The sequence below is a fragment of the Rutidosis leptorrhynchoides genome, chromosome 9, assembly GCF_046630445.1.
Source record: "Rutidosis leptorrhynchoides isolate AG116_Rl617_1_P2 chromosome 9, CSIRO_AGI_Rlap_v1, whole genome shotgun sequence".
NCBI classification, from domain to species: Eukaryota; Viridiplantae; Streptophyta; class Magnoliopsida; order Asterales; family Asteraceae; genus Rutidosis; species Rutidosis leptorrhynchoides.
In genome coordinates this window covers 356,867,785-356,885,243 of record NC_092341.1, presented here as the reverse complement: position 1 = coordinate 356,885,243, position 17,459 = coordinate 356,867,785, and the positions used below count along the sequence as shown (strand labels likewise).

The following is a 17,459-nucleotide window of genomic DNA, read 5'->3' as shown; positions in this document are numbered from 1 at the left end:
AAAATGCGTGGCCAAATACGTCGTTTCAGTTATATCCAATTGTCAATGCGTGGCCAAATACGTCGTTTCAGTTATATCCAATTGTCGTTTTGATTTTGCGTTCACACCCTCGAGTTTACACTTTCTCGGGGATATAAAGCGTAATTATATAAATTTATTAAAATAAAAGAAATTAACTCCACCCGAAATTTTAACGGGTCCTATCTTCTCGCTCGGTGCGAGTTAAATTTTTCCGAGACCATCGTTCAACTCGAAAAAATCTGATGAACACAACCCGACTAACTATACGCTAAACGGACATCGTTAAAAGACACTAAATAACGGGCCCTATATTCTCGCTCGGCGCGAGTTAAATTTTTCCGAGACCACCGCTCAACTCGAAATAATTTTACGAACACAACGAGACTAACTATACTTGAAACGGACATCGTTAAAAAAACAATAAATGTTTCGGGTTGTATTTCATACATATACATACATGTCCAACAAACAACCCAACCTACTAGATATATTAGGTACCAAACAACGTATATCCAAATTCGACCGCGCGTTGAATACAACCGCAGCAACGCGCGGTCAAATTAGTTATTATTATTATTATTATTATTATTATTATTATTATTATGTAGAAAACGGAGTACTCAGCGAAATACTTGGAAGTTTGGTACTCAGAAGTCATCTCTTTCTCTAGTTTATCTGTGTCTGTATCTATCTATATCTATATCTATAAGTAATACGGAGTAATAATAACTTATTAAAAATAAAACTAAAAATGTATATATGTGAAGAGAAAGCAAAGAACTAAAATCCATATTTGTCTGTTTTATGCCACCGTCCGGTCGGCAACAAAGCTTGAGGTGACCGTTTCTGTCTCTGTCTCTCTCTGTTTTTCCTTAAATTCTAACTTCCACTTCACACACTCCCACACACTATCCCCTTCAATCTTACTTTCATTTTCAACCTAAATTCAACTCCTGGGGGTCAATCTTTTATTTAACAAGTTATTAATTCAAACAATTTTCGTACTTATATCTCATAATTGATCTTAATTTTAGGTAATTTTTCCTTTATCTATGTGATCTGTTCTTCGATTGTCGTTAAATTGGGGGTGGTTGGGTGTTTTAAAGTTTAATTATGCTTCAATTCAGATCAATCCTGCTATTACTAGATCGAAATTGTAGATCAATTTTGGGAATTTTAAGTTTCTGTTGTTTTTCTGGTAGCAATGAAACAGGGGTTTTTGTTGTGTTCTGTTTGTCCTTTAGCTAAAAGTTCGGATAAGTTTTAATTTTTATTGAAATTAGACCTTGTTGAAACTTAATATTACTGCCTAAATAGTATTAAAATAAAATAAAAAACAAATCTTTTTGTCTAATTGTTACTTGTGAATTGTTTATTTTCTAGAAACTTATATTTTGTTCTCTTTTATTGTGGTTTTTACAGGGGAACTTTTATGTTTTAAGGTTAGGGTTTGGATTACATGATGATTAATGTGATGAGTGCTGTAAAAAGTACCAAGAATGAAGTGCAAAAATGTATGGACTCACAGTTATGGCATGTATGTGCGGGTAGTATGGTACAAATGCCATCATTAAACTCAAAAGTTTTTTATTTCCCTCAAGGCCATGCCGAACATGTTGCCTCGGGAAACGTAAATTTTCGCTATTTCCCACAAATCCCGCCTTACATTATGTGTCGGGTTTCTGCCATATACTATATGGCAGATCCCGACACAGATGAAGTTTATGCTAAAATAGGATTAGTCCCATTACAAAATCACAATGAGTATAGTGCTAGTGATATTGATGATAGAATTTTAGGATATGATCATAACAAGAATGAAAATCAAGATAATCCAACGTCTTTCGCAAAGACGTTGACTCAGTCGGATGCTAACAATGGTGGCGGATTCTCAGTACCTCGTTACTGCGCTGAGACGATATTCCCGAAGCTGGATTACGCAGCTGATCCACCTGTACAAACCATTATTGCTAAGGATGTTCATGGGAAAATTTGGAAGTTTAGGCATATTTATAGAGGGACCCCACGACGTCATCTTTTAACAACGGGTTGGAGTAATTTTGTGAACAGTAAGAAACTTGTGGCTGGTGATTCGATTGTGTTTCTTAGATCTGATGATGGTGATCTTTGTGTTGGCGTTCGAAGGGCTAAAAGGGGAATTGGTTATGGTGGAATGTGTGGGTTCGTAAGAGAAAATGAGAACAATTTTAAGAATGGTAATGGGAAATTTAGTTCTGAATCTGTGTTTGAAGCTGCGAATTTAGCAGCAAATGGTCAGCCGTTTGAGGTTTTGTACTATCCGCGAGCTAGTACACCCGAGTTTTGTGTGAAAGCGTCAACCGTTGTGGCTGCAATGAGGATTCAATGGTGTCCTGGGATGAGGTTTAAGATGCCTTTTGAAACGGAGGACTCATCACGCATAAGCTGGTTCATGGGGACCGTTTCTTCGGCTCATGCGGTTGATCAGATCCGTTGGCCTAATTCTCCTTGGAGGCTTCTTCAGGTATCAACTTTATAGTTTTGTTATACCGTGCATATTATTATTCATACTTTTTATATGTTCATAAGAGTTTTTGGTTTAGATAGACTGTGTTTTGATAGTGCTTATGTGAATTTATTGATCTGAACCAGATACAAGAACAATACTCAATCCCACGAATGTGAATCAGATAATAGACGGTGAATGAAACATGTTGTAATAAAGCTGCTAATTTTACAGATATAATCAAAGTTCGAAACTTTTTTTGTTTGTCACGATTCTTGTGATTTGAGACAATCGTAAATCCAGACACACTTTTGGTTTTAGACTATCCGGTTCATGCAACAGTTTCTTGATATGCATACACGTCGAATCTTGAATTTATACTGAATTTACTAATAATTTTGTTGATTTGGTTGAAGGTATCATGGGATGAACCGGATTTGTTACAAAACGTGAAGCGAGTAAACCCATGGCTGGTTGAGTTGGTGTCAAACGTGGCCGGCATTCATCTCTCACCATTTTCACCACCAAGGAAAAAAGCCCGAATCTTGCAACCTTCAGAAATCGCTCTAATTTCATCACTTATCCCCACCAACAACGTTACTGCAAGCATCCAGGGAGCCAGGCATAATAATAGTTCTCAATTTGGATCGGGTCATAACAAGATCCAATCTTTCTCAAACGGGTTTTTGAATGATGACCCGTTGAGAAGATTCCCTTCAACGATCGTAGAACAAACTAAAGAAACCGATGAAAAAGTTTCTTGCTTGCTAACAATGGGGAATGGTAACTCAAAACCTTGTTCGAATAAAACTGATGATAGTGAAAAAGATAGGAAAAAGCCGGTGTTTGTGTTGTTTGGTCAACCAATATTGACTGAACAACAATTATCAGAGAGTTGGTCGGGTGATGGTTCGGTGGTCCTACAAAATGGTCCAGTTGAAAGCTCATCTGATGAAGCTGGTCCATGGTTGAAACAACAAAAGTCTGACTTTGGGCTTGAGACCAGTCACTGTAAGTTTCTAATAGACTCGTGAACTTTTAACTTTTAGGTCATACCAAAATTTTGTACTAATGCTTACTGCTGATGCTTACTGCAATACCAACGAAGCAGTGCTTCAGTGGTACCAGTCACCTGTGAACCCTGGACCCACGAGAATATACCCTTTGCCAAATATGGGGTGCAGGTTCGAATCCCTCCGGGGGCGATATTCGGCCTGCAAGTTCTCGCTGGACACTGGGGGGAGGTGTCTTACACGGTATACTTAGCCCTTACTGGGTGGGCGGTATAGGTGCCGAAGGCACACGGGGTCAGGGTTTCCCCGCCAGATTAAACCTTTTGCCAAATATAAATGCATTGATATGTTGTACTTAACGCAATAAAGTTTGTATCTTTCCTTTCGATTAATGTACATATTTTTGTTTTCTTTTGCTTGTTGCAGTGAGTTCTTGAACCCAGCACAAACCTAAGGAAGTTGATTGAAGTAGGAGTTAGGAGCCTGTTCTCAAGCGTACAGTTTAGATTATTAGCGTTTCGATTTTTTATTTTTTATTTTTGAATTCTTGTCTTTTTCGATATCGTGTTTTTCGAAATTGTGGGAAAAGTCCCGTTTTATCGATTTTCAGATTAGATGGTTATTGTTACACTTTTGAGACTTCTTGATGTGTATGGAAACCGATTTCGGGTGAATCATTTGGATTTAGTGCAATGGCTAGTTGATGCACAAGTTTTATGTGGTTTAAGGGGGGAAATAACATGCATATAGCTTTGTGTTTTTGGTGCAACTTTGACCTCCATAAACAATGTTTTTAGAATAATTGTTTTTATACTTGCATATTTTTGGTACACATTTGCTAAAGAGAAAATTGGGTGGTTGGTCCCTGTGGCATATTTTTGGCATATTTTGGTACACAATGTTTTTAGAAAGTTCAACGTGTTTTGAAAATTACATGGACCAACAATCCCGAAAATGAAGTTCAGGGACCAAACAACCCATTTCATGTAAACCAAAGGGATAAAAGCCCAATTTTCTCTTTGTTAAATCACCAGAATTGTTCTTTCAGAATATAAAATATTTGAGAAATAGCTACACACCAAGATTCTATATGCTTTAATAATGATTAAACTTGAAACGAACTTAAGCATGCCGATAAGTCAATTGTGTCTATCAAAAGTCACTTGTCTTTATGTACAAAAAGTACTTGATAACATCGACTGCATTATCTCCTACTATCTTACGTATTATTGTGTAAAAAAAGTACAAAAAGTCACTTTTGTTTACGTAAAAAAGCTTAACTTTAAAGTCTAAGATAACATCGACTGCATTTTCTTCTATACCTTATTGTGTAAATCTTTATATATTACAACTTTCATGGTCAATCAATTTTCTTTAAAACGGCAATAACAACAATATTATTTTATGTTAATGTTAAAACAGGCAAACAGATAAGAGATTTTCATGTTTAGGCAACTAGGGAAGTCGAGTATATATAACTCGTTTATCCCTTGACTATTTTGACTCTTTCCTTTCACTTTGACGTTGTATGGAGTGTGATGGTGTGATGTATTCGTCTGTCAATTATATTTTTTATCGTACCACTACAGCAAAGGAGCCTTTTCAAGACGACATTTTGCGAAGACATGTCGTCTGGAAAGGGTTTTTGTGACAACTTGTCGGCCCCTATATGTCGTCCCTAAAGCCTCGTCGTGAAAAGGTTTTCCTAGCGGCTATACACGTCTATCCCGACAACGGCGGGACCCACGTCGACTGACACAGTCAAAGTCTAGCGACTCCTTTCGCGACGACAAAGCGTCACAAACAGAAAAGTCAATTGTTGACTGATTTTGACCGTCTTGGTCAAAATTAACGTTTGCGACGACATGTTATCCCAAATCCCAATCGGTAAAGTCTTGACTGATTTTGACCTTTTTGGTGTTTGTGGTGTTGGTTAATGTTATCTTTTGTAAAGTTGGAGTATATGTTAAGAATTGAAGTTTGTTTCAAGCTGATAAACTTTCCATTTTCTTACCAAATCTGTTGTAGTGTCAAAAAGTGTCACTAAAGCAAAGTGTCTAAGTTATTCGAATAAATTCATTAAAAGCCTGGAGTTATGACAAATAAATATGCTTCATTCCATTGTTATCGATTAATTGCTCATTAAGATGGAGTAACTAATTTCACATAAATTGCTTGCAAATTCATTTAAAATGTTATCAATAACTTTTGTAAGCAATCTCATCTCATCTCATAATGATTGATAATACGAACAGTGGCTATCCAAGGCTTAAGCTATGGGGTTCGAGGACCCCACTATTCTACAAATTTTTTATAAAATATTAATCAAATTGCGTAAAACATCACTAAATTAAATTTAAAGATATGACCCATATATTTTTTAAATTATTGAAAGAAAATAGGCATTTCAAAAAGAAAAATTATAAAGTATCATTTGAATTGTATAGAACCTCATGAAATTTGGATCCTAGAATCGCGATATGATATATGATAATGTACTAGCTAAGTCTTGCATATTCACACATGAACTCAATCAATGCCAATTATCTAATGAAGAAAAGTGAAATAGTCAACCCTATATATAAACTGTACTTTATACAAAGAAAATGAATGAGAACACATAAATCTAGTCATTTACTGTAGATAAGAAGATGATGGGATAGGGGTAATACAAGTCAAACTAACATTTCAGAAACATTGTATATTGTATATGAGAATCCTATGTCGCCTTCATGTTTCTACGTACACACACCAAATGGATCCTCGGATCACATGCTGTGCATGTGGTGGAGAATAATGATCTATTTTTTAGTTACTACATAATATTGAGATCTTTTGAAAAGTGTAGAGACTTACGTAAAGTTTAGACTATGCTGGTTTTGCAAGAAGAATCAAGAGTTGGTATAGCATATAGCATACGAATATCAAATAGACACCACAATCAAAAGCCTTTCAAAAAAAAAAAAAAAGACACCACAATCAAATAAGCAAGATCAATTTGAGACTGGATAAAAAAACGTTTCTACTCACGCAGAGTCCTTATAAAATACAGAGTAATACTCTTTCTTAATTCATCTACAGGTCTTACTCTAGTTAAATAATTAAAGGCCCCTACAGAAGATTCAAAGGATATATGAATGGTTAATTTACACTCGAACTTATTAAAAACACGACAAGTTTGACCTTACGTTACAAAACTATTGGAGTGTGTATTATTATTATTAATTATTATTATTTATTAATAATTAATAATATTATTATATAATATAATATGATCGAGTTGGTTTAAAAGGAGGGGGTAGTGGACTAGTGAATACGTTTCTAACAGAAAATCTACTTGGGCTACTATTTGAATTCGGTTGATTTGGCTGGTTTGAGAATGCGTAAAAAGCAGTCATACCGGAGCCCAATCACCTACCGAATAATCTCCAAGTTTCAAAATGTAATCCAAATTGATAACGTAGTCATTCCATTAATTTTTTTATTTTATTTTCTTCAATGGCGATTTTTTGACGACAGTAGATCATTTATTTCAACGATCCTCATCATTTGCACGTAACACACACGTTCGGGCAAAACCCTGAACCCGATCGACGGTACCTGAGAACACATCCATTCGGGCAGTGATCCATTAATTTAATTATCACTAATGAAAAAACATGTTTTATATTGCTCTTGAATAAATAATCAAGTAATCAACGCTTATCTGGCGCTTTAAACCGTTTATTATTAACATGAATTACGACAGTTACTTGACTCACTGGAGTGCATCAAGGTCCTACGTGTTTTGATGCTCTTGGACCATTTTTAATTCTGAAGTCAGGTGTCATTGACGTGGAGTCAGAGAGTGTATTTTTTGTGGGTGTCATGTGTTAAATTTCAAGATGTGACTCTTCTTAGTGGGGAAATGTCAAAAAGAGCCCTCATGTTTTGACTTTTTATTTATTAATTGATTAAATATATTATTTTTAATATGTATTATATACTTAAATTAAATTACATAAATTAAAATTCATATAACTAAATGACATAAATAAAAATTCATAAAATAAAAAGTAAGTAAATTAAACAACATAGTTTTTGAAAGTTACATAAATATTCAAAGTGCATTTAAAGTTCATAAATTACAAGGAAAGACCAAAATGTGTTTTCGAGTAAATCATCCATGAGTTGATTGTGAATTAGTTATAAAAAATATGATTTAGAAATAAGAGGTGAAATTTGAATTGGAAATGAGAAGTGGAGTAAATATTTATAGTGAAAAAAGAAAAGTATTTTTAGAATAAAAAAAAGAAAAACATTACATATTCAAACTGTTATATATTCGTTTGAAAACGAATATATTTCTCCAACAATCAGCGCGCGTCACGTAGCCCAAACGCTTTCATTCCTCTCCGTTTCTTGCATGACTAATGTCGGTGGTTCGTCAGGGGTGACATCGTGTTAGCGGCGTTTCGGTTGCCAAGTCTGTGTCAGATCATGGTAGTGACGCCGCGTAGAGTGTAGTCTTATAGTTGTATTAATTTTGAATTTCGTTATTATTTTGATATGATTTCGTATTATATATTCAGTTGTTGTCATTTTGAAGTCCAACTTGGTGCTTGAGCCTTGGAGGTGCATAAGCCATCATAAGACATTGTTTACTGTTTAGTAATTGAGTAAAAAACCTAAAGAAAACCATGCTTCATATATTTCTCTTGAGCCCTAACGAGCCATTTGACATTAATGGGGTATTTGACCGACGAGTTTATGTGAACTTATGAGATTTTATAGGAGCTTAAGCTTATGATTTTAATAAGCTACAAATAATAAGCTTTCTTTGGCATACAACTAAATGTAGAGCTTATGTTAAAAGAATATATGTAGTCCAGCGGTTGGTGGCTTGCCTCCTTTAGGGGAGGTCGGGAGTTCGACCCCCGTTGGCTACATATTAAAAACACAATTTCATCCCTGCCATGAAGTATCCACCCATGGCACCTTTCCTATATCGTTTTGTGTGTGTGTGTGTGTGTGGGGGGGGGGGGGGGGGTGGGGTAAAGGGGAGGGAGGTTTACTTGGTCGTGCCTTTGGATTGGTTTCAAGGTTTTCTCCCAGGCAGCGATGGAGGCGGGGTTATTATCGCTGCATCGACATAGTCGAAAAGGGAGATGATCGCAACGGGTAGTGTGATGACCCGGAAATTTCTGACCAAATTTAAACTTAATCTTTGTATGATTAACATTTCCGACACGATAAGCAAAGTCTGTAAAACTGAATCTCAAAATTTTTGAACTGAATGTTGAAAATATATATTAACTTGGTCATAAAACGATTTGTTATTATATATATATATATATATTAACAAATAGCGAGACAATGATTTATAGAAGTAAATGACCAAAATACTCGAAAGTTTAAGATACACTTTGAAGGATATAGTTTATTGATAATTTAAGACTATATTTTGACAAAGGTACGAGTCACAAAATGTAAATTGCGAGTTTTCTAAGGGTATGAAAATGCGTTCGAGAAACCGGAACCGGGACATAAGTCGAGTGATAACGTACGAGTCATCGGAACGAAAATTACAAGTCAACTATGCACATGAATTTAATATAATATATAATTAATTATTTAAATTAAATATATTATATATATTATATTAAATTATGTCGACAAACTAAATTACAAATTATATGTGAGCTGTCCAGACGGGCCATGCGATCGCATGGCATTTGCACTGAAAGCCCATGCGATCGCATGGGCATCAGATTCAGCAAACATGTATAAATAGCTCGATCTATTCTGTTTCTTTCCTCATTCTTTTTACTCCGTATTATTTAAATTATTATTATTATTATTATTATTATTATTATTTCTATTATTATTATTATTATTATTATTATTATTATTATTGTTATTAATTCTAATATTATTATTTGTAATATTAGTGTTATTATTAATATTATACATAAAATATTACGACGAGGTCATGAGCGTGTAACTTTCAAAACGAGTTCTCAAACGGGTTCAAGCTAAGGAAATTATGGGTTATAGCTATGGATGTTATGGGTAATATTCGTGGGTATTATTTGCAAGTCAAACCTAGTGTTTATCATCTCCGTTACGTCTACGTACTTTCCTACAATATTGAATCACAATATTGATACGTAAGCATTTATATCTTATCTATTATATATTAATAGTGTATCCATGTCTAGTGCTCGAATATATATTTATACATGCTTGTATGCTAAATTTCTTCGTTAAACAGTTATGTTGAATCACGAATTAAATACATATATTATTGATAAAAGGTATATGATATGCATGTTTTTGGAAATCTGGCGAAAAATCAATAACTTTTCATTTAGAAATCGCTTAATTCCGGTGAACGAATTAAAAGATATGATCAACTGAATTATGGTTAACATTAATTGAAATTGCTTTTGAATCTGCAATTAATATTTAAACAACTTGTTTGTAAGATTGATAAATTGAATTTTTGAATATTACCAACCGAGTAAATGAATCCTTATATGAGGTACGTCTCGTTTTGTTAAACTATTGTCAAAATTGACTTTTTGAAACGACTTTGGATAACTTTTGTATGTCGATCTCGAGCATTAGGATTATGATACACTATGACCAGACCTAGCTTGATAGATATTTATTGACCAACATATATTCTCTAGGTTGAGATCTAGGATTATTTGATATTCCGAGTTTCGGTCACATTACGATGAACAACTTTGTGTGCTGCTAAGGTGAGTTTCATATGCTCCCTTTTTAATTGCTTTTGCAATCTATATTTTTGGGCTGAGAATACATGCACTTTATTTTAAACGCAATGGATACAAGTACATACTAAATTCTATACTGAGTTTGAACCGAAAATCCCTTAGCTTTGGTAACTAGTAACTGCCAGTTATAAGAACTGGTGGGCGCGATTAGTAGTATATGGATCCATAGGGCTTGATACCCCCGTCCGAGCTAGAGCACTAGCCTTTTAACGGACGTATGCTATTTGAGAAGCGTACACGTTGGTTTGCGTGTATTATTAAGATGATTATACAAAGGGTACAAATTATATATACGTTAAGTTTAGTTACCAAGGTGCTCAATTTCGTAGAATATTTTGATAAACGTTTCTGGATTGAACAACTGAAATCTTGTGATCCACCTTTATATACAGATTATGCGCAACATTAAAACTATGAACTCACCAACCTTTGTGTTGACACTTGTTAGCATGTTTATTCTCAGGTTCCCTAGAAGTCTTCCGCTGTTTGCTTATATGATAGACAAGCTATGTGCATGGAGTCTTATATGGCATATTTTTCAAGAAAACGTTGCATTCACCAATTCATCATCATGTACCTTATTTTGACTGCATTGTCAACGGAAGTACTATTGTAAGACTATTATATACGGTGATTGTCTATATGTAGAAATCATCAGATGTCGAAAACCTTTGATTTAAATATTCATTTATGGTGTGCCTTTTCAAAAGAATGCAATGTTTACAAAACGTATCATATAGAGGTCAAATACCTCGCAATGAAATCAATGAATGACGTGTTCGTCCATATGGATTTGGAGCGATCGTCACAGTTGGTATCAGAGCGTTGGTCCTAGCAAACCAGGTCTTGCATGAGTGTGTCTAACTGATAGTTGTTAGGATGCATTAGTAAGTCTGGACTTCGACCGTGTCTGCATGTTAAAAGTTTTGCTTATCATTTCTTGTCGGAAATTACATGTTTATCATTCTTAAGTCTAGACACGTTTTCCTGCATTTATTTCATAAATAGTGTATAGACAAAAATTCATATCTTAGCGTATCTGTTACTGTAAACTTTTCCTGACATCTTCCGAAAATTCCTCCGTGATTTATGGAATTTTGGTATTATATATACATATGTAAATTATGTATTGAAGAGTACCAATCTAAATTCTATAATCTATTTCATATCAAAAATCATCTCTCTAATTATACAAGATGGATCCCGTATCTAGTTCAAATTCCTTAAACTCCGACAGCTATTCCGATATGGATATTCACCTGAATTCTGAAGACAGTGTAACCGGAATGGATCAACCAATCAGCCATCATCTATTCTGGATGAATTGGGGATGGGTTCGTAGCCTACTTAATTATTGGAGACAAGAAGAAGGCGATCCCTTCCATCCACTACATTGCCCTCTTGGCGAAGAACCTGAAGCACTTACCGGCGAACCTGTTCGTAATACCATTTTCTCTCTCATCTCCAGAATATCTCGTCATGATCATATACTCTCTCAAATTCTGGATCTTATTCATCCGCTCGTCCGAACCGCCAATCATCCCGGTGTAGTATAAGAAGTCAACGAGCTTCGCGCTCGGGTAGTGGCTTTGGAGAATATGGTGCAAAGGTTACAAGCACCAGCAGAATCACCGGCATCAACAATACCACCATCATCAACGCCAACAGTATCATTACCACCACCAACAACAGCATCCGCATCGCACACCTCAACATCACAATCTGTACCTCGAACATCAACGTCATACGCACCATAGATACCAAGGAATACCAATGTAAAGACCCGTCCTTATCCACCTGGACGAAGTCATTAACATTTAGTTCCATTGCGATGATCAACTCCAAGTAATGTCCTTAAAATGAGCAAATACACAGCGGAAGACTTAATTCGTACCTGAGAATAAACATGCTTAAAAGTGTCAACCAAAAAGGTTGGTGAGTTCATAGGTTTATCATAACAATCTTTTCAATATATTAATAGACCACAAAATTTTCGTTTATAAATATATGTACACTCGCAAGTGTATAAAAGTATTCTATAAGTTGTAGGCACCCGGTAACAAGCCTTAACGTTCATGTTTTACCCTCTGAAGTACACCAGATCAGGTGTGTTTAAAATAACCTCGAAGTACTAAAGCATCCCATAGTCAGGACGGGGTTTGTCAGGCCCAATAGATCTATCTTTAGGATTCGCGCCTACCGTACATAAACAAGTAGTTTAATGTTACCAAGCTAAGGGTATATTTCTGGTTTAAACCCACATAGAATTAGTTTTAGGACTTGTGTCTATTTTGTAAAACATTTATAAAACAGCGCATGTATTCTCAGCCCAAAAATATAAATAAAAAGGGAGTAATGAAACTCACCTATTGTATTTTGTAATACATATGACGATATTGAACAACTGTAGGGTTGACCTCGGATTCACGAACCTATATCATTTATATATATATTAACACACGTCATTGTAATCGAATAATTATATATATGTTATTAGTTGTGATAAAATTTTTATATTACTACTTCATTATATATATTCATTTTATATATGAAAATATTTATATTTAAAATATGAGCATTAAATATATTTCTATATAAAATTAATCTTTCATTTACAGAGTATCATTTATAATAGTACCAAAATAAGTATAATGATAATAAAAATAATTTTAATAGTACTAGTAAAAATAATGATAGTATTAATAGTAGTCTCAACAAAATAATGGATTAAAAGAAATGATACTTTTAATAATAGTTATGTTAATCTTTAATTATATAATACCGGTTATGATAATTTATATTAATGAAAATGATAATATTAATAATAATACTTGTCTCAATAGTACTAATATTTATAACATAATACTAATGATAATATTAAAAATATTATTTTCTAATAATACTAGTAATATTAGTAATTATAATTGAAATTTTAATTAGATTAATAATAATACATGATAACTTTTTTTTTATTAGTAATAATAATGATAATACTACAATACTAATCCTAAATACAAAAGCTAATAATAATAATAATAATAATAATAATAATAATAATAATAATAATAATAATAATAATAATAATAATAATAATAATAATAATAATAATAATAATAATAATAATAATAATAATGATAATGATAATGATAATGATAATGATACTAAATTATACCTTTTTAGTACTAAAAAGAATTGAATTGCTCGAGATGGGACTCGAACCCGTGACCTCCCACTAAACACAAACTCTCTTATCCATTGATCCATTTTGATTCATCTAATTTATCCAGCAACTCATTTAATATAACCCGTACTTTATTTTATTTTTATTTCAAGCCCAACAACACAATAGCCCATTTGTGTGATTATTTGGATTCCACAAGTAGCCCAAAAATAAATAGTCCATGTAGTATTAACTAAGGGCGACGGTTTATTGTTTTTAACATAAACAATCGTACAGTAGCAGCAGCCATCGAAGGGTTCGAATAAAATTTTAGCATGTTCCGTGGTGGTGACGGTTGAACGAGAAAACAATAGCAGCAGCTACAGTGATGGTTTGTTGGGTGTTCATTGAATAGAAACCGAAGTAACAGATGGATTTATGATAATGGTTTGATGGTGATTTAACGATTGTATCTTGCTGTAACAGAAATATATTAATTGAAACAGCCGTAGTTCACGATGATGCTTGTGGTTGATCGAAACAGAAAACTCATGGTTTTATTGTTCGATAGAGAAACAGATACACCAATATTCGCAAGAATCTTTGGTGATCGGAGGTGCATGGTTTAGACAGGCTGTAACAGTAGCAGCAAGGGAGGGTTTTTGGTGCGTTTTGGACTGCTATTTTGGAGCAGAAACAGAAAGGAGTAAACAGCAGCAGTAGTGCCAACAAGATTCGAAGGTTGCAACAGTGTTGGGTTATGGTTAGGTTGAGATTAAGAGTGACGGTTATAATGGTGGTTAATGGTTGTAGTGGTGGTTGTACATGCAAGTGATTGGCGGTGGAAGCTTGGTGGTGTTGGCCAAAGTGGCGGTTGCAGGAGAAGGGTACACGATGGTGGTGATTATTTTCGATAAAAATGGTGATGGGTTATCAAGGTGATGTCCCTGATGATGTTGATTAAAAGAAAGTGATGGTTGTCGATCAAGGTGGTGTTCGATAGTTGAAGTTAGAACCGGTAGTAAAGAAGGAGAAAAGCAAATAGTGGTGGGTTTGTTCTTAATTGTAGCATGGAGATGGTCTTGATGTTTCATAATACTCAAAAGAAAGACACAAGGGATTTTGGTTAATTGCAGGTATATGAGTTTGAAGATGGTTTAGATGGTGGATGGAAGAAGACTTAATCTCATAATCAAATCATATGTCACGTAGGTATATAAATATATTTAGAAAGATGGGTCAAGTGGGAATAATATAACATAAAAAAAATATTAACACATGATTATATTCTTTTGCATTTGTTTTGTAGTAAAGAAAATCCTCAAAGATTAAGAATCGTACAGAGAAAATATAAAATAAGTTAAAGTGTGATAAATATTGTTAACAACTTTGATTTTGGTATCTAATAATTTGTACTGGACTGGATTTATATCAGATGTTGATTCGCATATATCTATATTTTTATAAAAATAAAACAGTTAATATAACTATATTATGTTATAATCGATTTATAAAAAAAAAAATTACAGTTAATAATATATATATAAAAAAATACTAATAATGGAAATAATAATAATACTATAGTAATAAGATAAGTAATAATAATATTACCTTAATATCTATGTTAATTTTGTAATTAAATTTTATCTATTAATATTACATTTTATTAATTATTTAGTATTTGTACAATGCATCTATACATATATATATATAACATATACAGAATATTCAATCTTATACATTTTAATATATTAAACTGTACATATACTCATTAATTAAGTATAGAGATCGTATTTATTTTAATAATAACTTTTTATCTGTTTACATCTTTAACTCTGATGATTGTATTGTATTTTATTATTTCTAATCATTATATAACCTTATATTTATGTATATATGTATACTTAGATATTTAATATCTAATATTTTATTCTATTTAATTCTATTGTGTCAACTGTATGTTAAAATATTTTATATACACTTTTATTTATATTTATTTATGTATACATACAACAAATGTTTGTGAATCGTCGGGAAACAGTCAAGGGTTCATGAGACTATTAAATGAAAATTTAAGACTCAACTCTACAGACTTCGCTTATTGTCTCGGAAACATTAAATCATATAAAGATGAAGTTTAAATTTGATCGAAATTTTCCGGGTCGTGACAGTACCTACCCGTTAAAGAAATTTCGTCCCGAAATTTGATCGAGGTCGTCATAGCTAACAATAGAAATGTTTTCATGACGAATATGAGTTGATAATTAGAGTTTTATCATTATTGATTAATATAGATAAAACGATTCAGTAATGTGAAGTGTACGAATGAAGCTGTCACAAAAGATTGAGATAGAGATTTAACTTTTTGACGTAGTCACGGTGGATTTCCCGAATTCAAGGAATTTAAGGAAATTTTCTAATCAAAAAGAAATGTAATAGCACGATTTATTAGCAACCTGTTCGAATTACGGAAGAACAGGAATATCAAGGAAATATTTCAGTGATATGCTTAAAGCTTAAGTAGAATGAAAGAGTCATGTAACATGGCACATGATGAGGATAGGGTATGTGAATCATTATCACGTTACATTAGAAATTTAGCATGACTTACTGTAATATAATCACGTTGGCCAAGCGTCATTATATTATACTAACCCATGCTTCAATTTCCAACATTTCTTCGCAATTCACTCATAATTTATACTTAGATTTTACAGAAGTTTCCAATATAATGGAATACATAAAACATGAAGAGGTAGATAATTTCGAACAAGAATATTTATGAAAATATCCACAGAAATATCGAAGATATTTATGATGATATTTTTGGAATTTCTAAGATCGAAGGTTGATGAAGAAAGATTTTCCACAAGATTTAACATGTCTTCGGAGCAAGATATTTGCTGAAGATTTCATTGGATTCAGAATTACCTGGATTCGTTGAATCTAGAGTTTGGTCCTTGTATTTTTCCTTGGTCTCTTTCATGGTTAGCTCAATCCGTTTTTCAGTACCAAATTTTCTATCAAGCGTTCCCAACATTCCATTCTTTATTATCAAACTTTTGGCCATTTAGGTCATCTACAATTTTTACTATTTCCTCTGCATTTAATGCAGCCATATCTGAATCATCGGTTATCAATCCGAGGTGGTTTCAGGAGAATTGTGTTTTTAGATGATTAAACGCTGATGGTGATATGGTGGAACATAAAAGGTTCTCCGGTAACAATAAAAGAGCACGCATATAAATTAAGGTTATAGTAAGGTTATTTTGAACGAAAAGTCGAAGTTGACTTGCTGGAGCTGTGACAAAACTGGCTAACTTGGAGAAGGATTGTAAAGTTATTTTCGGTAATAACAATGCCAAAGGAGTTAACACATATATGTGTTAAACGTTTACTCAGGTTCCGAGTGTTTTCAGGTGCATAACTATATGCATCAATCTTTTCCTCCGTAGATGAAGTGCGGTTGGTTCATCCTCTGGGTTGAGGTATTTTCAAGAATCATAAAAGGTTTGAACGCAGATTGTAATCGTCAAGATACAAATGAGGTTTAAGATGAAATCAAGTGGCAATCTTGAAGAATTGTTTAGTTTCATATGTTATAATTAATATTTTAATTCCTTTTAATTGTCCAATGTCATTAGTCCATAGTTGATAGTCCACAGTTAACAGTCCAATAATTCATATGTAATTTAATATATAATATTTGAATTAATTTATACGTATCGTGACCCGTGTACATGTCTCAGACTCGATCACAACTCAAAGTATATATATTATTGTAGAATCAACCTCAACCCTGTATAGAGAACTCGATCATTACTGCATATAGAGTGTCTATGGTGATTCTAAATAATATATATAGATGCGTCGATATGATATGTCAAAACCTTGTATACGTGTCCCGTTATTTAAAGTGCGTAAAATAAATACAGAAATTAAATGACGATAAATAAAATTGCGAGAATGTAAATTGCGATAATTAAATTGCGATAAAT

At 33.3% G+C, this 17,459-nt stretch overlaps 1 protein-coding gene across 2 annotated transcripts; it reads left to right on the top strand.

Annotated features, from left to right (window-relative positions):
* The first annotated feature begins 730 nt into the window (after positions 1 to 730).
* On the top strand, positions 731 to 4,193 carry LOC139866352 (auxin response factor 16-like). Of its 2 annotated transcripts, none has more exons than XM_071854572.1 (4): positions 731 to 857; positions 1,444 to 2,524; positions 2,923 to 3,517; positions 3,946 to 4,193. In XM_071854572.1, exons 2-4 carry the CDS (start codon positions 1,481 to 1,483, stop codon positions 3,954 to 3,956), a joined length of 1,650 nt encoding a protein of 549 aa, XP_071710673.1. In that variant the 5' UTR covers positions 731 to 857; positions 1,444 to 1,480; the 3' UTR covers positions 3,957 to 4,193. The 2 variants fall into 2 exon arrangements, with proteins under 2 accessions (XP_071710673.1, XP_071710674.1); XM_071854573.1 differs by lacking the exon at positions 731 to 857 and adding an exon at positions 933 to 1,055.
* Positions 4,194 to 17,459: the final 13,266 nt, after the last annotated feature.

Excerpts from the sequence above, each read along its gene's own strand:
- LOC139866352 (XM_071854572.1), top strand. The coding sequence starts at position 1,481 with ATGATGATTAATGTGATGAGTGCTGTAAAAAGTACCAAGAATGAAGTG. Across the intron at positions 2,525-2,922 it reads CTCCTTGGAGGCTTCTTCAG|GTATCATGGGATGAACCGGA; the intron begins GTATCAACTTTA and ends ATTTGGTTGAAG.